Raw genomic sequence first — 27,587 nt, forward strand, 5'->3', positions numbered from 1 at the left:
ATTTTAGAAAGTAGAGTAAGCACGCCCCCGTGTGTCTGTAACCTTCAGTGCAGCTTTGTATAAATGTATAAATGTTGAACTCATGTAGAAACCAACTTAATAATAGTTGGATGCAATGCTCCCTCTAAGCTGCGCGCGTGCGCACTGCGGGCACGGTCTCTGCGCACAGAAAATCTGCGTTGCGCACAAAAAAAAATCTACCTGAATTGAAATTAAAATTAAAACTTTAACAATTCTGTTTTGCAGTGTTAGTCAGTGAGTGACTGGCTGCTCCCGTATGGGATTAGAACGATGCCACCTTATCCCACAGTCCAAGCCACAGACGGAACAACTGACGGACAAAGTGTGGACTTTATACCAGTTTTTAAACTGTGTTGATCGGCCACGTAAAACCAGAGTTATGATAAAAATATCTGCAATGTTTGGTTTTCTTCCTGAATACTGTCGTTGTTTATATTTACTGCAGGAAGAAACGGTAAAAACTGCGTTTGATAAGGAAAACGCTCAAAAGCCTGTGAGCAAAAACAAAAACACCCTCCAGCCTTTCCTATTGGTGGAAAAATGTACCATGTGGACCAATCAAAAATGATATGGCAACATGACATTTAGTTGTTTAGGAAGGGGGAAGTTTTAGGAGTGAAGGCGTGTTTGAGATGTGAGAGATTTGCGAAGTTAGCGCAAATCTTGTGTAGTCAGTGTGTAGTGCATTTTCATTGTAAGTGGGCCAAAGCAGTTAATTAAAAGTAGTCTAACATAAATGCTGTAATTTGATTATTTTAATAAACATGTAACTTGCATGGATTGGATGCTGGCGTGACCACAGTGCACACGTCTGCTGCTGCTCACAGTGGTCCATGGGGCCGCTCAGGGAGTTTGTGCGTTCGCTCAGACACATGAAACATTAGAGGGAACATTGGTTGGATGGTTAAAAGGTTTCCAGCGTTAGAGATATCTTCTCTTAAACCTTATTTCAGAGTGCGGTTTGTTTTTAGTTTAGAAATGTAGCCCTCCTGCAGGGCATCGAAACCAATAATGTGATACCTTTAAGAACTGAGTAAAAAAATATATAATTTATCTGGATGGGCAGCAAATTAATTAGTTACACCGATGGCAGAGGCAAAGATGCTAAAAGTGAGCGAGATGGATAAGATTAGAAATGAGTATGACGGAGGGACAGCCTGGGTTGAGTGGGGAAAGTGGATATATTAGACAAAGGATGCTAAAGGCTGCTCGGCAGGAGGAAAGAGGAAGACTAAGACTGTAGTGAAGGAGGACGTGTCCTGCTGTGACAGAAGAGGATGGTAGGGATAGAGTGAGATGGAGGGAGAGGATCTGCTTCCTTGTCTCATCCAAAAAATAAGCACAGAAACAATAATACATAAAGTAGGTAAAGTATCCATGAATAGGTGGATGTTCTTGAAAGCAACGAAAGAAAAATGATCATTTAATCTAAGAGGCGTTTTGAGTTTCCTTTACCAACAGATGTCGCTTCCTCTTCACAGACATGAGCAGCCATCTCTCTGCAACACCTCTCCACAGGCCAACAGGGCCCACAGAGAGACACAATCCCAGCCCTGAGGGACAGCCAGACAAAGGCAATGATATCACTGAGACGTGGCACAAGGCACTTATTACCACAGATGGATAGATAGCGCTCTGGGTTTCCTGGGGAGTTCGGAGGACCACTTAGGGGGAAAGAAGGTTTGTTTTGTCTGCGTGTGCTTTTTGAGCAGTGGTCTCCGTCCTCTGTCTCGCCAGCTTTAATTGCCTGCCTGTTCAAGCAGGAGTTAAGCTGATTTGAAAGTGCCTGCTGAGAGCAGGAGCAGGGAGAAGCACTGGAGGAGAGGTGATGCAGAGCCTGTGGCCATACCGTGGACCTCATTCGCTAGATACTAGAAGCAGAGCAGCATCCTATTTGAATGCAAAATAAACAAACAAGAAATAATGCAACAACCGGTGTGTCCGGCCATCACTTTGAGTCTGTTTCAGTTCAATTCCTGTTAAACTCCATTTCAAACAGACCAAATTAGGTAGACAGCAGAAAGAAAAATGGCCATGAAGTGACGAAACTCCCTTATGTGCCATCTGAAATCGTTCCAGCGCCTTTAAATATATCCTTTAAAGAGTACTAATGTTACGAGTGAGGACATGTTCACAAAGAGCCTTTAGAGGGAGACAAATGAGAGCACATCGGCCGGTGTCAGAAGCGACAGTCGAGCGGGATAAGAATAGACACAGCAACAGGTGGCAGGGATTGATGATACGTAATTAAATTCAACAGCTCGTTTCATTTTATTTGTGAGATTTTGCCGGGGATTAAAGGCTCTGATAATTATCCCCCGTTTCATTTGTGTTTGCAGATGGAAGAGGAGGAAATGGCAGTCACACTGCTTGCAAAAAGAGCGATCGCACAGCTTCTGTGCCAGCATCCTGCAGATCCTCTTTCTCTCAACACATGCGTGAAAAATGCCCGACGTGATGTACATTTTGTTTATTATGTCTCACGTTAAGACATCTTAAAATATCTTCCGTGACTTTGTGGTTCGCTGTCGACTCGTGCAAACTGTGAAGGTGGAAGTGATCTAATCTAACCATCTCACAGGAAATAGCACTGACTCTAACATTAAAGCTGAGCTGCACTTCAGTGCTTTTGACATGATGTTCTCCTGCACCCGGTGTGGATTGCAATATTGCACCGCTAATCGTTGAATCGAGCATCAACGCCTCCAGCAGAGAAACCCTCACTGCTCCTGTCTGATGTATAACAGCACCAGAAAGGGCAAGTGAAGGTGCACAGCAGTGAGTGGCAGCAGCTTTGCATGTGGTGAGGGCATCAACCAAAGCAACGCCACACTTTTATGCATTTCATGCCTCTCGCAGAAATAAGGGCTGCTGTTCCCTGATGCATCTCTCAGCAGGTCTGGACACACCTGTGTATTAAAATAACTCCTGCTCTCCCTGCTTGGCTCATTCTTGCTTGCAGTCGGCTTAATTTGACAAACGTTTCTCTTGCTGCACAAACATTACAGACCCCATGTGAGCAGTGCCATGCTGAGTCTGGACCTGCATTTTTGCAGTTCACATTTATGGGTAGATTTTTTTTTTAATTGCAGAAGTGGGCCGTGTTGAAATGAGACACAACTACACCCTCATACCATTTTTAACCCTGAGAACTGTATTGAATGTTTATATAATAAAGTTGTGTCCTTATCTTTTGAAAAAAATCAGCAGTCTACTGCTATTTTAACCCTCTCCATCAGCTTCATGTGTATCTTACAGGCCTCACTGAGGAACTGATGGAGAACACTCGTTTTACCTTCTCGCAGTCAGTCAGCCTGAAACCATCACCTGCTGAAAGCCTTCTGTCAGTGTCTCCACCATCTGATTTTCATTAGGAGGCTGGCATGAGGGTTAATATATTTCTGCCACCTGCCCCGCTGAAAAAATATTTTGGTTGCTGCACTCATTCATGCATTCAGGCTGGAAATGTCTTAAAATTAATCTTTCAAGGTTAATTCTTTATTTCATGATCTACTGGCTAGTAAACCTGTAAATCACTGCTTTTTTAAACACTTGTTAAAGTTAGAGCAGAGAATTCTTATTACAAAAAAAATATATTCTCTTTTAAATCACAGACATCATTAACTGTGCTACAGCTAAGATTTACTCTGATGGTGACATGAGATGATAAATGATTGAAGCCCTGAGCCAGTCCTGATTTCTTTACATTTCCATGAAAATCAAAATAGATGCATTGATTTGAAATATAGTGGAAATATATGCATACGTCCATGGAAGTAGAGTAAGGCTGTATGAGTCAGTGTTTGGTATAAGTAGTGTTCAGGAACAGTTTTCCAGGCTTCTTGAAGGACATTCAAAGCTCTTCTTTGGATGTTGTCTGACTTTTGTTCTGTTCTCTGATCAAGATGATCCACATTGATTCAATAATGTTGAGCTCTGGGATCTGGGGAGGCCAATCTATGACTGCATAACTGCATTGGCAGTGTATTTGGGTCATTGTCATGCTGAAAAATTAAGCTGTTGGCAATCAGATGTTTTCCAGATGGTGCAACAGAATCTTAGAATACTCTTCAGCATTCATAATTACATCAGTTTTAATGCTTTAATGCAAGCGCTCCAGTACCACTGGCTGAAATGCAGCCCCAAACCACGGCAGAGCCGCCACCATGTTATACAGACAGCTGCAGACACTCACTCTTGTATCCTGGGCCAGATTATCCAGTGGGTATTCTGGGCACATGCCCGGATGTACCTGATGTCTCTGGTTGATTAAAGTAGTCTCTATTTTTCCACCTGATTCTTTCCCACTGCACTGCTGAGGGTAGTCTCTCCCAAAGTCAGGTAGCTAGTGAATATGGTACTTCAAAAACAACAGAAATAGACGTGGTTAAGGCCTACCTCTTAGGAAAATTCTCATTTGTTTAACCAGTTTGGGAAAATAACATTGCAGTTAACTTGAAAGTTCTTTAGATGTTCAATGAGAATACGTGGAAGTTAATTTGGAGGTTACCTCCCAGTGGATTTATGAATTAAAATGTTGGTTTGATCTCAATAAAGGAGCCATGGTGAAAGAATTAAACCCAGAGGATATTTCTGTTTTACAATTATTATTATTATTAATTTCTAAGTGGACACATCCCAAACATGCTTTTCCTGAGAAAAGTTCCACTTCACTATATTGGCATTTGGCTTTATTCATTGGGCATGAGGTACTGGTGTGTGTAAAATGTTTGCAGTTTTGTCCTGTTATACAATATTTGAAATGTAAAAAAACAACCAAAACACCACATTTTCAGAAATATTTGTGGGTTTTTTCTTGTTTGTTTGTTTCTTTGCACTACTTGAACACCAAAGTGGCCCTCCAATGAGAAGACAGTGCCGGCAGGGGCCCACAGCTCATTTAAGTTTAAATTAACAGCTGCAACATCTGTTGTGGAAACAGAAAAGTGTCTGAGTGGTAATATTTACCGTTTCCCATTCAAAAGTTTCAAAGGCGACGCTGATGGAGAATGAAGAACAAAGACAGAAATGATCAGCGTTTAAATGCTTCAGTTGTTCGTTGGCTGAACTTTGACGAGCTGTTGTTGAATTTGTTGTACAAACGCATAAAGGGTTCAGGTTCCTATTAAATTGTATATTCTCGATTTTGTGGAGAAGTGATCCAATGGGCTGCCGGTATACACTATTAAACCCGCCTTCTTGTGGTTGCTATGCCTACTCCGCGTTCCTCTCTGATTGAAGGGAGGAGTAGCCAATCAGCGCTGAGCTGGGAGGGAGTTTGCGCTCACACTGGAAACTGCCTGGTGAATTTCTACTACTAACGTCAAACCGCTCAGGGTCCGCTGAAAGCCCGGGGATGGAAAGTGTACGATAAGCTGTGTCTGAAAACTCCGTGCAGGTGATACGTTCTTCCTTTTCCTCCTGCCTTCCTTTGTGACATTCTCTGCAGGCAGAAATAGCCTAGAAAGACTGCGCTAGTGCACCGCTATTGAAAATATCGGGCAGTAGTAGACACGCTTGTTTGACATATGAAGCGAGGGAAATCCAGCTAACGCTGAAGGAGAAACTTGGGTGAGACAAGTACGTGGGTATAAAATGTAAGTAAGCTATGGCCAGAAGCTGAGCTTTATCTTAATGTTTCCGCAGAAACACTTTGTTTTTGGTCCTGCTAACATAAATGTGTTTAATATCCTGTCTCGCACTGAGAGGCTGTTTCTGCTCTGTGATGCTACTTTGCAGTCATTTGAGTGAATTTATTGCCACAGGGTTGTTATTGGGAGTTGAACTGCTCGATGGGGTTTCCTGCATGCTGAAGCAGGTTGTCTGTCGTTGTGATGATTGTTACTAGACAAGTTTATGCAATCATGGAAACCTTTGACTTATAGGCCGGTATTGGTACTGGCGTTTAAGAGTTTAAAATACTGTATGCTCGTACAGGTCTGTCTGTGATAACCTGAAAGCAGCTGCTAATATCAGCTGCATGTGCGTGACCAGCGAGGTGGATCAGAACCAGTCCTGGGTTTAACTGCTGGACATCACAGATCACACACCCGCTGTGGGGCTTCACTGACTTGACTGCAGATGTTTTGTCCTAGATATCCTCTGTCAGTTCTTAGAAGTGTGTCAGGCTTCACCGAGTGACACCTAACTTAAAGACATATGAGGGAATTCGTCTAATACTTCTAAGCAATATGGACATATTCTCTGGGCTGTGAGGTACATTTCAGTTTGCATGTCTGTTTTGTAGCTTCAAAGACACTAAACTGAGAGATGCAGCAAGATATCAACAGAACATGGAAATCAGCTGATACTCATATTGGTTATCTGCAAATATGATAGCAAGAGCACTTGGCAGTTCTCCTGGACAGATGGGGAGATAAATAACAAAAATATTGGACCGACAAAAATCAGCATCAGCCGGTGGCCAAATGACTACTTTATCATGTTAAATGTTTGTGTTGGCCCAGAGTTTCACAATGAGTGTAATGTTTGGAGCTTGTCGTGAGTCTCAGTCTCAACTCAAGAAAAATACATATTGGCAGTTTCATAATGTCCTGATTGTCGGTAAACAAGCAAACCCACATGTAAATCAGGTCCACCCCCTCGCTCCACGTCCTCTCTGTCACTCTGTTGACTGCTGTCAAATAAAGGTAGCTCGAGTGGTGTTAGCCTAACCTTGAATCCACTTTGCCTGATTCTGGAAATGCATCATGTGAAACACCTTCAGGTGCAAGTAAAGGCTCATTTAATTCTGTTGCATCACTTTTGAGGTGCAAATCAACCACTGTCTGGTTGCACCAAAGAAACCATTGTGTGGAAATCCCCGTTTGACTGATAGACATTCTCGCCATGACTTTATGTTAGTTTGCAAGCATGTATAGCGTGAGCCGCAGTGTTTGCAACCTCAGACTGTAGCACAGCTGTCTTTCTCCGTGTGTCTTTGAAACCAAGTGGCAGGAGTTGAGAGTTGAAGGCTGCTGGGATCTTTTGATATGAGAGGTAAACAACACTCTCCCTTGTGCCTTGACTACAAGGAGAAGGTTCTGTTTCCTCCTGACTCTGAGTCAGGGTGAGTGGGATGCAGAGAAAATACTGAAAGGAGGTGTTTTACTATCATTAAATAAAGTATAATGCAGCAGCGTCGGGAGGAATGGATTTCTTTTCTCGATTCTTTTGTTTACAGACGTCATTAGAACGGATTGCGTTTGATTGCTCGCTGTTCATTCGCTCACTAAGCTGCGTGTTTTCACACCCCCGCACCGATCTCTGCCTAAAAATCTGATTGCACATGGACCAAAAGTTCGATCTCGATGTAGAAGGACGCGTATACTGGTTTCAACATAAATGACGATGCGGTCTAAGTTTGTCATTTTTATTAGGCCGTTTGATGTTGTGGGTTTATTTTGGTTATTGACGGTGTGTTTCTTTCTGGGAGTCTTAAGGTCGGTATGATATCTAGATTCATGCGCACTGTGTTCAGTCAAACTGCTGGCATCATCATAGATTGAGTCTTAAATCAGCTACGTTGGCATTCGTTGAGTAGTTGCTTGTGAAGATGCTGATGTTTAGCTGATTATGTGACGAAGGCTTATATCACGGCGGTTGCAAAGAATCTCTGCTCTTCCCACGGAGTCTTCACTCTGTGTTGAAGGTCAAGGTCATACTTGTCGTTTTAGGTGTCATTTTTCCAATTTTAACCAGAATTGTTACTCATCCTTGAGTATTGTGTGATTTTTACTGAGCCCTGCACACAGTCATCACCTAATGGATCAAGGTGAAGGTCACGCTTGAAAATTCATAGTTTCACATAGACTTGGATTCTGTTAATCAGAGACAGATGGACAAAAGTGTTTCAATGAGTCGAAGTTACTCAGCGTAAAAGTGTGTGTGTGTGTGCGTGCATGTGTGTGCATGTGTGTGCGTGCATGCACACGTGCGTGAGGAAACACTGCATCTTTCAAGACGCACACAAACCTACAGATGTTATTACGTGCCTGGTAAGGCTTTGCAGTATCTCTGGAGCAGCTGAAGACAGAAAGTCTGTCTGAGTGCTGGACAGGTGCTGTGCAAGATGGATAAATATTGTACGGTGACACAGTTCTGCCACTGTTGTGTTTTCCACGTATAAAATATTTGACTTTTTGTGATTTTAAGTCTGGGATTCACACGAACCGTCTCTGCTGGTCTGCCTGGCTCCGTCTCCTTCACTGATGTCACTGAACAGTGAATAAGTTGGCAACGCGAGTTCTTCTCGTCATTGCCAACTTACCAGCTGTGTTGCTACATTTAGTCCTTTCACAGTTATTTTATTTGTTTATTTATTTTTGTTGTTGTTTGTTTTGTCTAAATATTACGTACTGCTGCTAAGCGAAGCACTTAATACTGACCGCTGGATATAAAAATGCCCTGATGTATTCACATAGTGGTGCTCCAGGACTGATCATTACAGGACCGTTTGGAGAGCTGTTGGCTAACAGGTGATTTCTGTATTTACAAGAGGTGGAATAACCAGACACCACACAATATGATATTATTGGGATTTTTAACATTTTCCAATATGATGATTAACCTTCCTGTTCTATGGGAATATAAGCAGAGTAACATCAGCTAGCTTGAGGTGATTCCTATAGACCGGGGGGAGGCAACTCCAGGCCTCGAGTGCCGGTGTCCTGCAGGTTTCAGATCGCACCCTGGGTTAACACACCTGAATCAAATGATTAGTTCATTACCAGGCCTCTGGAGAACTTGAAGAAATGCTGAGGAGTCATTTAGCCCTTTAAATCAGCTGTGATGGATCATGGACTCATCTAAAACCTCCAGGACACCGGCACTCGAGGCCTGGAGTTGCCTACCCCTGCTATAGACTGATGGCAACATGTTGACAATCTATGCATCTTACAATTTAGACAGTAAGTGTTGAAAATCTTCAGCTCTGTCTCTGAGACTGATTGCATTCGGTCCAAGTCAGACACCATTATTCGTGCAATCCCCTCGTAATTGCCTTTTTATTTATTTATTTCTGTCCCGTCTCTCACCAGCCTGGTTCTGCCAGAGGTTTCTTCCTGTTGAAAGGCAGTTTTTCCTTCCCAGTTTTGCCAAATTTTTTCCCCAAGGGGGGTTGATCTTCACCTTACACTATAAAGTGCCTTGAGGCAACTGTTGTTCTGATTTGCCACCATGTAAATAAGATGGAATCGAACTGACTTAATCAAAAGGGGCCATAAGTGTGCAGCACCCTCAAGCTTGGGACAAACACGAGGTCACCACAGGTTGCAGTTGGTTGGAGAATGTGAAGAAATCAGGCAGATATCATTTCTATTTTATTTATGTATCTATTTATTTTGTGTAGGTGGAGGGAGGCTGCTCTCCCACTTGCACTCGCGTGACTGAGCCGTTAGTTTACTCTGAATTAGAAGGTCGCTTTTTCCAGATAAGTGTGTTGTACGTTTTTTTGTTTGAGCCGATTTAGTGAATGTTTGCTCCGCTAATGTTATCTGAGGAAGGTGGTGCATGAGATGAGCCTCGTTTGTAGGATTCCCAGTGTCTCTGTGTATTTTGCAGTGTAACAGCACAGCAAACGCAGTAAAATTGTTGTGGGAGACCAAAAGCATGGGCACCTAGGGATCATTCCAGGTGAGATATGTAGTAGTTACTGGTCATTATCTATGCAGCCACAGCGAGTGAGTAAGCCGGCCACCTGAGAAGATAATACAGGCAGTGGAAAAAGTACCCGAACCTCTCATGACTCCCTCAAACATTGCTGACTCGCACTTTCTCTCACCTGCTGCACACAGCCAATTACTGAAGCACATACACTCCGTTACAACCTGGTATTTCCTCCTGCAGGCAGAAGAGGACAAATAAAAAGAGCTCCCTGTTCTGCATTTTAATTTGGAAGCACCAGATGCCTGCACTGAACTGATGCTTTAACCTGTTTGAACAGTCCTTCGGCTCGACCTTTCAAAAATGCTCATGTGCACACAGAGCCACACGATCAATTATACATGTGTGTTTTCATATGTAGGCTGGAGCACCGCAAGGCCTTCCCTTGTCTTTGCCAAGCAGGGCAAGACCTAGAGACAGGAAACAGTCGAGTGAAGCTCTTTTGTAATAAAGAGAACACTTTCAGTTCTGAGCTGCTCTTTATTTTACAGTAAAATATTTTATGTAAAATATTGTATACTTTTAAAGCAGTTGGAGTTACATGTAAGAAATTTGAATGAAAGCAAGATTAAAATAAAATAAAAAATGTATCTAAAACCACGACCTGTGCCTGAGGTCACGAGCGAGTCCAGCCAAGCTCCTCTTGTAGCAGATGGGAGGGTCCCGAGGCAGGATGGAGGACTGAGCTCGCGCCTTCGGCTCTCGCCCGGGTCTGTTTCTGAGCGCTCAGCAGAGCGAGAAGAAGCATTGAATTAAAATAAATGACAGGAACACGGAGAGTGACTTCAATTTAAGATTATTTTAATTACTTCAGATTAAAACTAAAACCAGCCACCAGAAGGGAAACTCTGAGTCAGTGACAGGTTGTCTTTTCATGTAGTTTAGAGTAATACAAGTGTATTTATTGGGCTGTTTTATGTGTGGTGGTGGTTTAAAATGTTTCATTTTTCTGTTAATGAAGAAACGTGTCGAGCAGTACAACTAAAAGTTGTTGGTTGCAGGAGGAGGAATTTACTCTTTCCTGTACCTGATACTGTAAATATGTTTTTAGCTGCTGATCAAACAAAACAAACAATTTAAGGAGTGGTAATCCAAGACAAAATAACTGGTTTTCACCGGGACTGTTTGACTATTCTTTAAAGATCACCCGACACCCCGGACTGGTCTCAGATGACTGAGCGTAGTACCACACCTGTAATATGTGCGCTTTAACTGGTACAGTTTGCAATATAAAGGAATATTACACCATGTCACCTAATCTTACCAAGTCTCACGTGCTTTGCGAGTGTGATACCGGGTACATAGTAGACCAGCGGTCCCCAGCCTTTTTTGCGCCGGTTTAATGTCAGATAATATTTCCACGGACCGGCCTTTAAGGTGTCGCGGATAAATACAACAACATAAAATGACCACGACAAAAACCGTGGTATTTTGTAAATATAACAATAAAGGCGAATTCACTTTGCAATTGTGTAACTTTATTAGCAGCGTCCACCTGAAATGTGCCAACAACACTGACAGTAACGTCCTCCTCTCTGCCCCTTAATGCTCTCTGGTCGCTATGGTAACGGGTAAATATTTCTTTCAAAATAAGACGCGCAACTACAATGCGGCAAAAGACCCAGGGAAACGGAGTTAACGTTAAAAAACCCTGAAAACCATAAATTTCACACCCGAGCCTCAACTCTCGCGGCCCAACACCGGTCCACGGCCCGGGGGTTGGGGACCGCTGTAGTAGAGGACTCGCATTTCTTTTGATAAATGTCCCCAAAGTGTTTCTAGATGCTTTCCCAGCAGCAGTAGTACTGGTTTTATATACATTTTTATTTTTTTGATAGACAAAGCTTTTTTAAGTTAAGATATACTCTTACATGTAAAGATTTGCTGCTTTTCTTTGTTTTTCGTTGCAACCTTAGGCCATAAAGAAGCAAAAATGACTCAATTCTGACTAATTTACCCTTCAAAGAGTCGTCTTGTCACCTCCACTGCTGTCCTTTTAAAGAGCACTTCCTGAACGCCGTATGTGAATTAGAGGTGGGAATCACCATACATCCCACGATACGATATTATCACAATACTTAACACACGATACGATATTATTGCAATTTTTAAAAATATTTTGCGATATTCAGATTCTGTACATAAAGGTAAACTTTATCAATATTCATTTTATCTAATATCAAAGTCTCACACTCAGTCTTTCTCTCAGTTCAGTTTTATCGTTGACAAACTGAACGGTTTGTATTACAGTCTAGTCCAACTTAACTGAATGCAACCATCTGGTACAATTATAGCTATTCTGAACTATGCAATTTATGAAAACTATGCAGCCCCTTCAGCAACTGAAGAATTTGAAAGTAAATTAAAACAAAATATAATTTTACATTAAATAAAAAAGTTTTAAACGTAATTAAAATAAAACACGTCTTAAATTAAAATAAGTAAACTGTCATGTTTATTGCTGCCAAAAAAAGGTTAAACACATTTGGACAGTGTCAGGATTCTTGCTCAGAAAAAGGATCAACATGCTCTGAAGTCAGAGCACAAAAACCTTTTTGTAACAAAATATCGATTTCTGCCGTCCCTGTATCGATACATTATTAGCAAACAAAATATCACCATACTACACAGTATCGATTTTTCCCCCCACCCCTAATGTGAATATAACAAAAATAAAAACGCCATCTTCTCTAGCCGTGCATAGCGCTCGATGAGCGGCTCTGGCCTTACGCAGCTGGTCGTGCCAAGCTTAGAAGTGATGCTCGCCTGGCACGTTGTCATAGACTGGACTCGACTGGAGCTGTGTGCTGCAGTAACAAAAGCGCATTCAGGCCGGGACAATGGGGAGCTGACAGCCCGGGTTGTGTTTATCACTCTGCTTTTTCTTTCGCTGCTTTCCTCCTGTTTATTGTGTTTGCCGTCTCTCCGCTTCTCTCTTCTGCTCTCGGTCGTTGCCTGTGCTTACGTTCAGCAGGCAGCGCGTTTGTCACTGTAAGAGAATAGCTGTGCACAGTGTGGCTTCGTCATTAAACACAGGGTGTAATTCTGTCACGGTAGTGACAGCGATCTGATTGTTGGGTTCAGGCTCTGCTTTAGCACACTTTTGTTGACTCATTTGTTTGGTGGGCAGCAATTTGTGGGTGCTGAGGTAGTTGTCTATAATTGTAGCAATCATGTTTTCTTATAATAGACCAGCAATGAATCACCAAGAGGATTTTGTACGTCTGTAAGATCACGGTCTCATGTGGACAATTGATCCAATCTTTCAGCCTCAAGAAGCAGCCCGGCTGTCTGTTTTTGTTTTGTTTTTGTGATCAGTCACTTTAATGAGTTTGTTTAAAGGATATCAGCAAGACATGAAAACGCTCATTGCAAATTGCCAGAGATTAAGCCGGCATGCTGAAATACTAATGCCCATACATTTTCCATTTGCAACAAATCCTAATAGTCCTGAAGGCGGCCCAGCATCCGAGCACGTCATTTGCTTGAATGTTTATTATTAGACTCATAAAGTTAAAGCAGTCGGTCCAACGATGAACTTACGAAAAGTTCGTTTTGTTTTTTCAAGTAGACGTGAAATATTTTTTTGGTTTAAGTTTCTCAGAAGTACGAGGAGAGTCCCAAAGTCAGGTCTCCAAAGACGTAGAGAAACTGTTCGTACGGCTGTTGGCCCCACTGTTGTGATTGGTCCTTCCTCCCAAACAAGCATGCGCGGCTTCGCTGGGATGCTCAATCTTGAAAATGGAACATCGCGCAGTTATTTTGATTTTTGAACCAAAAAGGTGATGAAGCGGTTGAAATTCATTGACAGTTAATGGAAGTATACGGACAGCTATGCATGGATGTAAAAAACTTTGCAAGTGTTGTAGAGAGTTTACAGCCTGGTGTCATAGCGGCATCCTAAAACTGTCACAGCGTTTACAAAAATGATCGACCGAAAATAAATAATTCTTCAACCTTTAAAATGATGCAAATATGATAGAAAATAAACAGTTGTTTTATTTCAGGAAAAAATAGGAGACCTTACTTTTGGGTTCGCCCTCGTAAATATATTGTTGTCATAGACTGTATCGTGCAAAGGTTTGTGGTCATTTAGTCATCTCATTATTCTTGTTATCCTTACTGTAAAACAGGAAATCTCTCTCTGTTTGTTTCTTTGTCCACAATCTCCTCCGACACAATCAGGATTTGAGCTACAAACTTGGCACTGGTACATTTTCTGGGCCCATCATCCATGCAAACAGTGACGTTGCGACAGCTCCCTACCATTTTGGGTGTGAGCACTCAGTCTGCGTGATAATTCACCGAGGAAAACCTCCACATCAGAGCTGCTGTAGGACAGAAGAAGAGAAGTGAGAAGCAAAGTTGTTCTGTCAGAAAGCTTTTAGCGACATGTTGTTTTTTTTGCATTATGCCATTTTAATTTCACAACATCGTCTCGTTTATATCGACAAAAGCTGAATGAGGCATCTTATAACATCATCGTGTTATAATGTGATATGTGTTGCGTACTTGCGTTCATACAACGCCTTATAAAAGCATTGAATGTCATGGTTTGCAGCATCAACAGGCCCAGCAGTACTGCAGCATGCTACAGTAAAACTAACCAGAAATGTTATGAATGAAACTCTTGTTTACAGAGACTCTTTAACATAATCCAAGTTTATCGTGTTTATATCATAACTGATCATTGGAAACAGCCTTTTTTATCAGGTCAGCACAGCTGAAAACTGTTAAACTGCTAATCAAAGAGTGAATGCATCTGTATAGCTGAGTATCGGAGCAGCTTTCTGGGTCTCTTCTGTCTCATTGCAGTTTTAAAACAGGAACCGCTCCTCTCACAGAGCCCCCCCCCCCCCCCACTGTCCATCAATCAAGAGAAGTGTATCAGTGTCTCTGCTGTGATAAATGTTCTTGTCTGTAAAAGTAGTAGTACTATTGTTGAAAACTTCCCAAATTAATTATTATTTCTCAGAGCAATTTGTTTTAAGCTGAAACTCAACCTACAAAAGCAAATGCACCAGACAATTTCGACCGTTTTTAGTGTTGAAAAGTCAAAGTGCTCATGTTAAATTAAAAATGTCCCTCTGTAGCTGTGCGTCCATTAGAAATGTGAAAAGTTCCTTTGATCAGTAATTGTTCTGCCTCTGTCCTGGTTGACACTCCTCTGTAACATTGTAACAACAAAAGGAGGATCTGAGCGTGTGCTCACATTCCTCAGCCTCCCTTTAAGGTCTTTGCCAGGGTGCTGGAGAAGAGATTCCTTCAATCCGGGGGGGATAATGCACTTTTCACGTGGTTGTGCGAGACCGGGCCAACTCTTTGTCCACTCGAAGATTTGGTGGACAGAATTTCGAGGCACAGCCAGTAAGCAGAGGGTTTCTGCTTCGGTGGCCTTGGGATGACCTCTCTACATTTTGCTGATGATTTATCAGACAGAGACCTCCAGCTAGCACTGGGGCAGTTTGCAGCCAAGTGTGAGGTGTTGGTGATGAAATTTAGAAGCTCCAAGTCTGAAACCGTGGTTCTCAGCGGCAGAAAGGCGGCAAAAGTTTCGGTATCTCGGGTTCTTGTTTGTGGGTGATGGATCATAGATGGTTTGGTGTGATTCAGCAGTGACGGACTGTGCTGAAGAGGTAGCTGAGTATAAAAGCAAAGTGGTCAATTTATATGTCAGCCTCACAGAGTAGAGCTGCTAAAGTCTGCGTTTCTCTGCTTAGGCTACAGCTCACATGGCCCTAAAGGTGGTAGACTACGCGAGGAAATAATTTTTGGTATTAGCTGATTAGTTAATGAGTTGTTTCTTCGGTGCTTATATAACATGTAGTCCCATTCCACGTGTCATTCTGTTAGCAATGATGAAGAAAGTAAGTGGGGAAAAAATACAATCCAAAGTCTGAATATTTTGTAATGAAACTCGATTTTACAGGTCAGTGCCCACAGGTTTGATATGATGGAAGGAAACATCCACACTGATGTCTCGCTCTAAATTACTGTCCTCAGTAGTGAGTCATCCCATTGGCAGATGTGGCAGAGCAGTGCTGGAGTCTGTTGGTGGCGGTGACACAAAATGAGCTCTCCTCCACACTTCACCAAATCAGGTTTAAAACTGATAGCGAAGGACAGCGGAGCTGCTCCGCAGTGCAGCCGACGCCGGTCGCTTCATCAGTTCGGTCCGCCTGCCCATGTCCTCTCTCACACTGCGTCTCACATCTGCACTTGGGTAACAGCAGTAAGTCTGACTGCTGTTTCTGGCAAATGAATTCACGCATTTGTTCATTAGAAATAATTCTGGTGATTATTTTCGAGACAACATTTTCCTGTCATTCCCATTTCGTCCAGTTTAAAAGCCGGTGTTATTAAGTCTCGTCAGTATTCAGAGATTATAATGGTTTCTGTTTCTGATTGTACAACTCGTTTGGTATTAATAGATGATGAAAAGCATCATTTTGACACCTTTACTGATTGCTTCCTTCCCGTCCTTCAGCTGTTCGAAGGTTTGTTCACCGATCCGACTCTGTGCTGTGGCTCGTTTGTTTTATCTTTTAGTCACACTTTGCCTACGTGTCCTTTTTCTTCCTTTCCTCTGTTCCTTTGCCTCGTTTTTTAACACCTGCTTTGCTCCCAGAGCTTGTGACAAATGCGCCTCCTCCGAGGTTAGCAGGGCATCTTTATTTTATGCTCAACTGTGTCATTACATTTAACCCAGTTCCATTTTTATTTTGCTTTTTGAGCCAGATGAGGATGCCGGTGTCTGAAAGCGCGAGGAGACACGTGGGGACTCGTTCCTCTGTCCTCTCAAGCAAAGGAAGGAGAAAGGCAGGTGGAGGTGGTGAGGAGGCGGGAGTTTGGGTTGACCTTCCCTTACCCTCCTTCCCTCCTCCCTCCTGTCAGAGAGACGTCTGCTAGTAGAGCCATCGCTGGCAAAGGGAAAGGAAATAAAAACTGAAATGCTTAGTATGGGCGGAGAGGATGCATCATTTATATCCTGCTGTGGGTAGTTCTTGTTCCTGTATGAGACCTTATTTCATTCCTTCCCATCTGCTTTTTAAAGGCCTAATTTTTCATGGCAGCCGTCTGCGTGTTGTCAGGCAGTGTGAGGGTGGCAGAAGATGAGGTTAGAGTGTTTTTAATTGATAAGGCTGCATTTCCTCCCTGTGTGGCTGTTAAAGATATATTTTCCTCCTCGTGTTTAGTTTTAGTTGCATTGCCTGTGTTGCCGTTCTGCATCTGCTCGTCTTCGGCCTGCAGTGCCAACGCCAAAAATAAGGGTTGATCGGGTGTGTAGAAAACAGAATTACCTGATGCCGATGAAAGGCCGTTTGAAGTTCTGCCAAAAAAACATTTCTAAAAATAATTTCATCGCATGTTTCTCAGAAAAAGGCATGTAAACGGTTTCAGTGCGTTTTTAATTGGTGGATAATCAGTCCAATTTTCAGAGTAAATATTTGTTAATTTATATATTATTACATCACATTTTGGGTCATTTAGACCAAAATACTCAATTTTGCTCTACATGGGCCTGATATCCAGTTACGAGGACGTTATGCTGCTACTGTTCTATCAAGCTTGTAAACGAGTATCCTCATATGTGGCTCTCATTTTTCTTAGAAACAAAAATTAGGTAAAAAAAATAAATCTGGTAATTCTTTGTTTTTACATTCATCAGGTCCCAATCAGCCCAAATATCAAAGAGAAATTAAAACTGCTGCTGTGGAAGAGTTCGTGTCTCAGGAGGTTAATCCACCTTTATTGTCCCAAAGAGCAGGACGAGATTGAAGGAATCTGAGAACATGAGCACCGTTGCCTATTTTTGAATTTTGCCACATATTTTGGTGCAATCCTCCAAGATAATAAAACACTAACACAAATAAATTAAAAATATTGGATGCAGCAGATCGTGATATTGCTGTTAGTTTGGTTTGACTATTGCAGATCCAGCGGCCTAATATTTAACCTAATATCACCTCGGCATCAGTGACCAAACATTCATATTCTACAAAGTTTGGTTCGTTGAGGGGAAAAAACTTGGAAACTGTGGCCCAACTTTAGTGTTTCACACTATGAGAAAATTTGTATCACAGTATTTTTTAAGACTGTTGCTTCATAAAGTCGAAGGAGGTTAGAATTAACATGATTTCTGCATAATTGAGCTTTTATAAATGTATAAGGACTGTGTGGAATAATAACGCTCTTTAATGGCAACATTAAAAATAAAATAAAACCACATGATTGTTCGACATATGACTACAACGTTGGTCCTTGACAGGTGGCTTCTTTTGTTGCTAAACAGAAAACATTTGGCCCGTTGGTGTCAGTGTTTCCACAGCAGAACTTCACACGGACACGTCGCTCTGTCAGGAAAAACATCCGTTAGATTTGCCTCGTTCCCCTTGGCGTTTGTGGACGAGATGCCAGAGTCTGATTTTATAAAGCCGGGGAACTTGCAGACAGCAGACGCAGCTCCTGTCTTTGTCACAAGTTTCTTTGATCCATCTCTGGTCTCCTGTTGATCTGCCGCTACAGTTTGCTCAGCTGTTCACAGACTGTCGTGCTACCTGACTGCCTAGCATTACCCAGCATGCTTTTCATTAGTGAAATGTTATAAACGTGCGATGATCTTATATATTTATATGATTTTTAGGTTTAGAACCATTATTGAGGAGGGTGCACAGTTGTACCTCCTCTCACTGTACTCTACAGTCCTACTAGTATCCAGTAATATAAGTCACTCGAGAGGACACAGAGGACTTTTGCCTTCTTACTGACATGGTCAGGTAAAGCTAAGGTTTAGGCCCCGCCCACAGTGGACACAAGACTGGTCAGTGAATTTTTTGCAAGCTGTGAATAGTTGACGAGTGGTTGCTGGAGGTTGCTCGCAGTGACTAGTGTGAAATGATTTGTGTACGGCGCTGCACTGAAAACCTTGCGATCGCTGTGGTTGCCAGCAGACTCCTGGAGTTGCCTGTATTTTGCACGGAAGATGCTGACGTGTCTGCAGACACTCGTAAACTACTCGCTATTCTGCATTGAAACTGCGAAAAGTGCGACGCCAACCAGAAACGGTGTCTGCTCACCTTCACAATAAAAGTTTGAAATGTGTGCACAGCTTTTACTGTGAAGGCAAACGGTCTCTGTTTCTGGTTGTTTCTTACTTTCTCCAAGCTTCACTACAGTCTGGAGAGAAACTGAGAAGTGTTTGTACAAGTCGGCAGCTTTCAATCCCGGGTGGGTCCGGTGGTGCTGCACCCTGCTCAACACGACGCATTCAGTAGATGCGATCAGTGAAACTTTATCGATATGTCATAAGAAAGTGTCAGGCGTGAGTCTCACACCCACACTGTGATATTACAGCAACTCACGTTTCCAAATGTCAAGCGTTTAATCGGTGCATAACGCGTTTCAGCATGTTCGCTGCTTGTGCGAGCAGTCAGTAGATGTTGCACATGGCAGGACCAAAAACTGCGCCCACATTTATTTCCTGAATAAAAAATGATCTGGAGTTTGAGGAATCAGGGTCACAGAGTGTCCCACTTCTTCCCAGGGCTCTGTTTGCCCCAGAGCTGATTTCAGCTCAACGTTTAGTTGGAACCAGGCGGAGAATGCTGGATGTCAGCTACTTCTATACATGCCAGCACCGTGGGTATGGTGTCTTTGTGCCTCTGCTTTGTGCTGCGTCAGGACTGTGAGGATTAGAGCTAAAAGTATATGTAATTAACTCAGATCTACGAGCAGGTTTCGGTGTCTTTGTGACGCGTCTGTTTTTATCTGGTGTGCTCCCTTTGCCCCCCTTTCTGCTTGCCTAAAAACCATCTGGTGCTCTGGTCAGATCTGCCGTCCCGCTGCACGGCTGCCGTGGAAATCTGCTCAGGCAGGATTTATTAGTAGTGGGTTAAAACCTGTAAAATATTCTGACAACGAGGACCAGCATTTCTCTGAAAGGTTAGGATAGCGTTTTATAAATATCGAGGTTGGCCAGTGATAATCATTTGAGGTACTGACGAGAAGTTGTTGGGTTTTTATTAAATAAATTGATTGATGTGCTGGTGTATGACCTCCACCGCTGACTCCGCCCATATTAAAGGCCAAAGATGATGAATCTTACGGTGGCAGCGCTGCAGTAGTCGGTCATTAATCATCTTCAGGAGTTTGTTTGGTTTCCACACTGTACAGCAGATATGAAAATATTGGCAAAGTGTAGTTTCGCTGGAAATCGATACACTAAGCATTGATATCAGTCGTGCAGCTGCTGCTCCGCAGTATTTCCGTCCCTCCTGTGGGCTCTCCTCCTCTGCCCAACACAAAGCTGTCTGCAGGCCTCCAGTCCTGCTGCTGAGCTAATTACTGAGGTGTGAGGAGTTTCAGGTGTGTGTGTGTGTGTGTGTGTGTGTGTGTGTGTGTGTGTGTGTGTGTGTGCGTGCATGCACACTCTAGGGCTTGCTGTGTTGGTTTCTGCATGTGTGGCTGTTGTCTTATGCCAGGTCACCAGGACTGAGCTGAATCTGTGCCAAAAGAAGGAGAGGGCTGTTGTCAACACACACACACACACACACACACACACACACACACACACACACACACACACACACACACACACACACACACACACAGTCAGCAGAATAACAGATAACAGGAACCCTGCGTGAGCCCTGGGGAAACTCTTGCCCCATTATGGATTCTCTTGCAAAGGGCAGGATGCTTTGTGTACACGTTGCATTAAAGTGTTTGTGTTTCTTTGATTGTATGCAGGGGCTTAAAAGGTGCATGTTGCTCTGCTGCTGCAGTGCACTTCCTCCTGTCACCAGCAAATTAAAAATAAACCTCTCGTGAAAACGGTGGACGCACGACAAGTCGTATTTAAGCTCTGAGGCGATGGGGGTCACATGTTGTTCTGATGTCGTGCGATCTTTGATTTTCCTGTTCGACCGCTCGCACAGACGTGCGTTGGCATGTGTGACAGGGCTTGTGTGTCGGTAATAAATTGTAATAAACTGTTGCAATCCAGAAATGTTGAGCAGATAAGCAGAGTGTTTGCTGCATGCATGTTCAAACCTAAATGCACCAGTAGCTGTGCTGCGATGAAGTGCAGCACATGCACGTCTTTTTTTTTTTCTTCTTTCCGTGGAGGTTACCTTGGTCTCTTCTGCCTCGTTCACTCCATCGATCGCTCTCTCTCTCCTCCCCGTTCTTTCCTCCCCCATCTCTCCCGTGTCACCCCTCCTCCCTTCATTCTCTGAATTTATCCTTTGAAGTCATCTGTGAAGCTCCTCTCTGCTCTCCCTCAGGAGTTCCCTTCCTACGCTCAAAGTGTCTCAAGAGTTTCTACAAAGCTGGACTTTGCTGAAATCGTTTACATGCGTTTTGCTGACACTTTGATAGTTTGTCACAGGGCAGAGGAGAATCTTTGACATTTCCACATTTTATAGAGTTACAAAACATCCTCTGGGTCATTTTCCTCTCCAGCATGTGGAGAGAAGGGGGGGAGAGAATCTAGACGTCACACTTTTCTCTAATGCGGCTCTCCCTCTTTCTTACAGATTGCTGTGACGTTCTGAGTGAAGATGGCATTATTTCAGAACAACTTCTGGGTAAGTGTCTTGAAAACCTCTTTAAATGGAGTAACGCTGCAGGGCACGTGCAAAGATCTCTAACTGAACTTGGTCACCTGTGGTAGCTGGATCACAGCTATGACTGACCCAGCTTCTCATTCATATTCTCCACAGACAGTCGTGCCTCTCTGTTGTGCATCAGGTACAAACAGGAAGTGCTTGTTACCAATAGATACCAGTCTTTTATTTAGATCTCAGCTTTCAAGCAGTCTCATTTAAATTCTGCTTCTAGGCTGAGATGATGGTGATGAATGGCTTTTAACTCGCAGTTACTAGTTATTATGTTAAGACTTTATTTATTTAAAATAACTGTTATGTGGCAGATGCTGTTGATGGGCATCAGTGATTTTTGGCAACTTGGTTTGAGGAAACTTATTTTATTTAAAAAACACATTTTTCTGGTGAATGTCAGAGATTGCAAGTTGAATGACTCTCCCTGTCACTTCTTTTCATCTGTTCTGCATTTCCTTTTACTTTTGGCTGGTTTATAAAGAAAAATAAAAGCTTTTCAAACCCACTTTAAAAAAAAAAAAAAAAAGTAGCTATAAATATGTTTGTCCCAGTCCTGGCGATTTATCTGTTGGTGGAAAATCAAAATCCAAAATCTTTGGTGGGAACCTGAATATTTTTATATGCAAAAAAATGCTGCACAAGGAAAAGTCCAGTTATGTTATTTCCCTTCAGTCTTCACATTTCACCCGTATCTGTCTTTGCACACAGAAATTAACGTGCAGGCGTCTGTGGACACGTCTCTCTTCAGATAACAAGCGGCAAAAGTCGCCCACAGACGTGCTCCCGTGCAGTCCTCCAAAATCTAGGTCTTGTGTCTGTTTGCGAACCACAACTGTGCGAACACAAAAACTCAAACGCTTCGTTTAACAGATTCCCCGAGCCGGTGCCAGGTGTTTACAGCGTCTCGCCTTGTGTGTTCACCGCCACTAACTATACATCATGTCATGAATCATCCTCTAACATGACATGTAAGAGGAAAAAACAGGGTAATTAAAAGCCTGACAGCGAAAGGATTCATAAGCTCGGGTTAGATTACACTCGGTTTTGCAAGTATTAAAAAAACTAGTATGACTAATTATGGCATTAATTGGCTTAATTTCTCCGTGAATAACGGCCTCATTAGTAGTCTTACACCAATGTACGAAGCACAGGAGTGAAAGTCTCCCACATGCCTCTGTGACTTTGTCAGCTGACAGCTTTTTCCTTCTCTCTTTGTCCTCCTCTTTGCTTCTGTCCCAGCCTACCTAGTACATCTATTTCAGGTGTGCCCTAGTTTTTGGCCTAACAGACAGAAAAGTTTTGCACATTGAACTAATATTTCCAGACTTTCAATTAAGGTGCAGAAGACACAGTTTATAACAGAGACTCTCGAAGTTTAGTTCATTGAGCCGACGTGCGGTTTAGGGCCAGAAAAGAAAAATGACCCATCTAAAGCCACTAATTTATAGCTCCAGAGAACCTGCACGGACGGGGGAGTCCAGTAGTACAGTTAACTGTAGCCACACCCCTTATTTCCTATCATGCCTCATTTCCCATCACTGACTTAGTAGTCAGTTGTCTGTTTTATGTTTCAGTGCAAGTGATTCTTCAGAGGAAGCTGGTTTTTGCTGATGGTTGGAATCCCTGTGCGGTCACACCACCCATATTTGGAAACTGTATATTGGTATTAAACAGTATTTTATTTTTGCATGCAGCCTTATTACTGAGGCAGTTTGAGAACCTCGTCATTGAACTTCACCCCATGATGATTAGGGATGGGTATTGAAACCCGGTTCTTGTTGAGAACCGGTTCCCACTGTTTCAATTCCTTGGAATTGTTTGCCATTTTTGCAAACGATTCCCTTATCGATTCCAGTCGCCCCGAATGACGTCACCACGTTGCGGAGCGTCATTTACCTGGCAGGAAACACGGCGGCTCAAACGCTCAAAAGTTTGGTTTTACTTTACGAGAACGGATGACAACAGGGCAACTTGCAGTACTTGCAAAGTAGATATTTCATTTAAGGGAGGAAACACTACGAACATGCAAAAGCATTTGCTCACAAAACACGCGATGACCTTAAATGAATGTCGTGTTTTTAATTCGCTCCGGACTCGTGAATCTCAACCAGCAGCAGCGGTAACGTTTGCACGTCCTCTCCCGTTAATGCGGCAGGTCAATAATCAACTAACAGTGCATATTATGTTAGCGCGATCTGCCTTATTACAAAACCATTACTGTGCATTTAGTGACCATGATGAGACAGACAGAGTCTGGCTCAGATGCTGGCAGTTCTCGCTGCAGTCTGCTGGTAGCGTCTCCTTTCAGGCCAGGATAGACGATGTCACCGAGCAGTGACTCAGTTTGTGGTCAAAGGTTTGCACCCGTTTGCCACAGCAGATGATTTTCAGTAAGTGAATGTGTTTAATTGTAGGCAGGGACATTACTGGATATTCTTGTGTAATTGCTACAGAATAATTGATGTTATACTTTGTTATTGCTACAGAAGAATATTTATTTTATTATTTTACATTTACATTTTGTTTTCCTGGGGACCCTGTGACACCCCATTGAAGAGCCGTAGGCTGGATCTCTTAAGATCTCACTGCTGGGTTTGTAAGGCCATGTTACTCCTACATTTCTATCTTGTTCAAAGAGAAGATAAAAAACAAAGTTCTGAGCTGATCGACTTTAGTGTTCTCCTTTTTAAAAAAGAATCGATAAAGAATCGAATCGTTAAACAGAATCGAAAATGGAATCGTGAAAATCTTATCAGTACCATCCCTAATGATGATTTATTGAACTTGAGCCCACTGTAAGCAGCTGTTATTACCTCTCCTGCTCATCTGTCCGTCTCTTACAGCTGTAGTGTTGCTTTGCTTTTGTGTTTTCTTTACTGGTGAATATGAGCTGTCGATTGTCTTTGTGTGTTTGTGCTGAACATAGAACTGCAGATTTACAGCCAGGCAAGTAGAAAAGCAAAATCTAAAGAACAAATGAGGTGACGTACTTGTGTGTCTTTACATATTTCCCATTCAGCCTGCTTTCAGAGCCAAATGGCTTTGAAATACAAACCACTCTCTAGTTAATTAGGCAGCACAGCCACTCGGGGACGAGCTACACACAGAGCCTCGGCTTGTTTGGCTCAAGAACATTCACAGCCACTCACAAAGCCTCCTCATAGCACTCTGTCCTTTCCCATTAACTGAATGAAAGCTGTGCTTATGGTCCACAGGAGGAAGCGTACCGGCTGTAATTAAGTGCATCCTTAGCAAATTAAGGCGCTGCTAAGTCTTGGGAACAGAATGTGTTTCTCTGTAAGGATTCGTCACGCTCGATCGTTCCAGGAAACGTAATCGCACTTAGCAATAATCATCGAGGTATATAGAATATAAAATATCTCTTCAGTATGCTTTGATTTCGTTTGCTGGCTCTCAGATGTCATCACTTTGCGAGTGTGCCAAAGGATTGAGACAGTTTTTATTCTCTTGGTTCTCCCTTTGCCTCAAAGGTAGAGAAGCTAAAATAGTTTATTTCAGTGGATGAACCGAGCGGCTCCACAAAGGCCCAGAATAAGGAAGATAAATAAGGATTACTTGGACCTGCGAATCATGCAGAGCTACTTCACTGGAGTCCAAAAATAAAGCAAAATATGGAGCTTAAATTTTGGCAGAATACGTCGCCATTAAATCTTCCCAATTAAGAATTTCATATGGTTTGTTGTTGTTCTTTCCTTTTGATGTAATTCAAATAATTTATTATTTAACAAAGTATATTTTCTAATATGGATTAACTGAGTAAGCTTTACAGTTTGTTTGTTTTTTTAAATGATGATGTAAAATATGGGCTATTGTCGTCACCCCGACAGGCAAGTTTGTGAGTTTGATATCTTAAAGATAAAAAGGTTTCAAATTGATCTCAAACAAGTTCAAATCGCAGTGATCTTGAAGGTTGCATATATTTTGTGCCTCTGCGCCTCACAGTCCTGACGCAGCACAAACTCAATCTAGTCTGTTCCCAGCTTATAAACGAAATATTACATTTGATTTGATGCCATCACCTACAAAGTTGCACCATTTAGCATCGTTTTACAGCCCCGATAAAAAGTTTAAGACCACTTGAAAAATGGCAAAAAAGTCTTATTTTGCACGGTTGGATGTTAACAAGGTTCAACAAGAAGAAACGGGAGAGAGACGAAACATTTCTTTGAGCATGCGATTCGTTGACGACAACGCTTAAACTGATACAGGCCGTTTTACAGCTGATCAACAGTTCAGGACCACACCTAAAAAACAAAAACGTTATTGTTGATCACTTCAAAAATTTGTTGCGGCATCCTTGATGCAAGTGTTTCCATGAGGTGAGAGGGAGCATTTCTCCAAGACGGCCGCATGAAGCGTCCATTTTTGTAACTTCCCCAAAGGTTCTCTGTTGGATTTAGATCAGAGATGCAGGATGGTCCAAAAGAGCGATGTTATTCTCCTGGAGGAAGTCCCTTGTGTACTGTAGCGTTGTCCTGTTAAAAACCCAGTGGTTACCACACAGACGAGGGCCCTCAGTCACGAGGGACGCTCTCTGCAACGTCTGGACACAGCCAGCGCCCGTTTGACGCTCCTGCACCTCCTGAGACTCCGTTGTTCACCTCACGGTGCACCTCAGCAGCGATGGCACGCTGCGAGAGACCCTGCTTATGCAGTTCAACAACACGACCATGTTCAAAAAGGTTTTTTGCCTTTGCCATCAGAGCGTCATGACAGTGTGACGACCTGACAGAAAAGGACAATGGATCCACATTGTTGCACAGATTTGGCCTTTTAAAGGTCAACTGGTCCTAAACTGTTGATCAGCTGTAGATCAGCATGTTTCAGTTTAACAGTTGTTTTCAATAAATTTCTTCTTGCTGCATGTTGAAGCTCGACTTTGAACCTTGTTAAGATCCAACCATGCAAAGTAACATTTTTTGCCATTTTTGAACTGGTCTTAAACTTTTTATCAGGACTGTATTTTAGAAAATAGCCACATAATCTGAATTCATTACTAAGCTGACCTGTATTAGCTTCTTTAATAATATTCGCTGCAGTGCTGTATAGATCTCAGAAGGCCAGTGTGCGTGCTTACCAGGGGAATTTAGAAGAACTGCATCAGAGAAACCTTTAAAGCTCGGCGAGCGGTGCAGCTCTGTACAGTATAAAGGACAGCATTGTCTGCTGTCGTCTCTTAAAAATGCCTCCTTTGCCTGCAGATATGTCTGTTTGCACAGAAACGCTGCACCCACTGGACTTCTATTATTGCCTGCAGCTCAGTTTAATGATGCCAGTGTTGCTGCCCTGCCATCACTTTGAGTCATGTGGGTTTCTTGTGGGGTGAAGATCTGTGAACACACTGAGAAAATCTTCCTGCTTTCAGGGTTTTCCCTCCTCCTCTCATTTCATCCCTGCTCCTCTTCTCCCTGCCACCTCCTTTCGTCCTTGCTCAGTTGTTCATTTTAAAAAATGCTCTGTGCCAGGTTAGAATAGGAGCCAAGACCGATCAATATGAGACTCGTTAAATCTGTTTTATGTATGGCAGTAATCTCCAAATATTCGTGTTCCTCGTGAACTGACTGCATAGTTTGGGTTGGTTAACAATTAAATAAATAGTACATATATCTATGTGTACATGACATAAGAAAATCAGCAGGCAAAATAAAAAGACGCGCTTAAAGAGGTGAATTTGCTCAAACCGTCCTACTCGTCTGCGATGATGAGCCTCTGCTGCAGCTACCTGCTGCTGACGTTATTGACACCTCTCTGCTGTGGGAGCGTTCACGCCGCCCAACCTGCTCGGTCAGCAGAAAGTTTCTGTGAGTCAGCGAAAGTCGCAGCAGCTCTGACAGACCGGCCAATCAACTGGCTCCGTGATAGTCTGACGCAAGGTTGTAAAAGTTTACAGCTACTGTCAACAGCAGCCCGTCAGTGCAGGACAGTTCAGTGCATCACTGTGTGGTGCTGACCTGTCACGTTTAAATGATGTTTTGCTCGTGACTTGTGAAAACTGCTACAGCATAATAAAATTGATCTGTGATGACTGGAAATAGCTGGCTTTGCCTTATTGCAGACAAATAAATGCACTGGTTCTCTAAAACCAGCAGAAGAAATTTATTCTGTACATAATTCAGCAAAGTACAAATGTAGTTTAAACCAGCACGTGTTGAAAAAGGGTCTTCCTGTGGGTGCTGGGCGAGGCTGGATATGAAGAACTTAAGACGTGCAGTATCACTGCGGCCTTCATACGCCATGCTGTAGACCAGGGGTGTGAAACAT

General features: G+C 42.7%; 1 protein-coding gene across 4 annotated transcripts in view; it reads left to right on the plus strand.

Moving 5' to 3' along the window:
* Window positions 1-5,289: 5,289 nt before the first annotated feature.
* The window catches only part of fcho1 (FCH and mu domain containing endocytic adaptor 1), a 63,589-nt gene continuing 41,291 nt past the window's right edge, over window positions 5,290-27,587 (plus strand). For 3 of the 4 annotated variants that reach the window (XM_086269355.1, XM_086269352.1, XM_086269354.1), the window contains exons 1-2: window positions 5,290-5,419; window positions 21,222-21,272. In XM_086269355.1, coding sequence (XP_086125481.1) covers window positions 21,246-21,272 — 27 coding nt within the window. In that variant the 5' untranslated portion in view covers window positions 5,290-5,419; window positions 21,222-21,245. The other variant, XM_086269353.1, reaches the window with a different exon arrangement.

The sequence above is a fragment of the Aulonocara sp. 'chitande type north' Nkhata Bay genome, linkage group LG17, assembly GCF_057382095.1.
Source record: "Aulonocara sp. 'chitande type north' Nkhata Bay isolate Kocher_YH1m ecotype deep benthic linkage group LG17, A_spYH_male_GT1.1, whole genome shotgun sequence".
Taxonomy (NCBI): domain Eukaryota; kingdom Metazoa; phylum Chordata; class Actinopteri; order Cichliformes; family Cichlidae; genus Aulonocara; species Aulonocara sp. 'chitande type north' Nkhata Bay.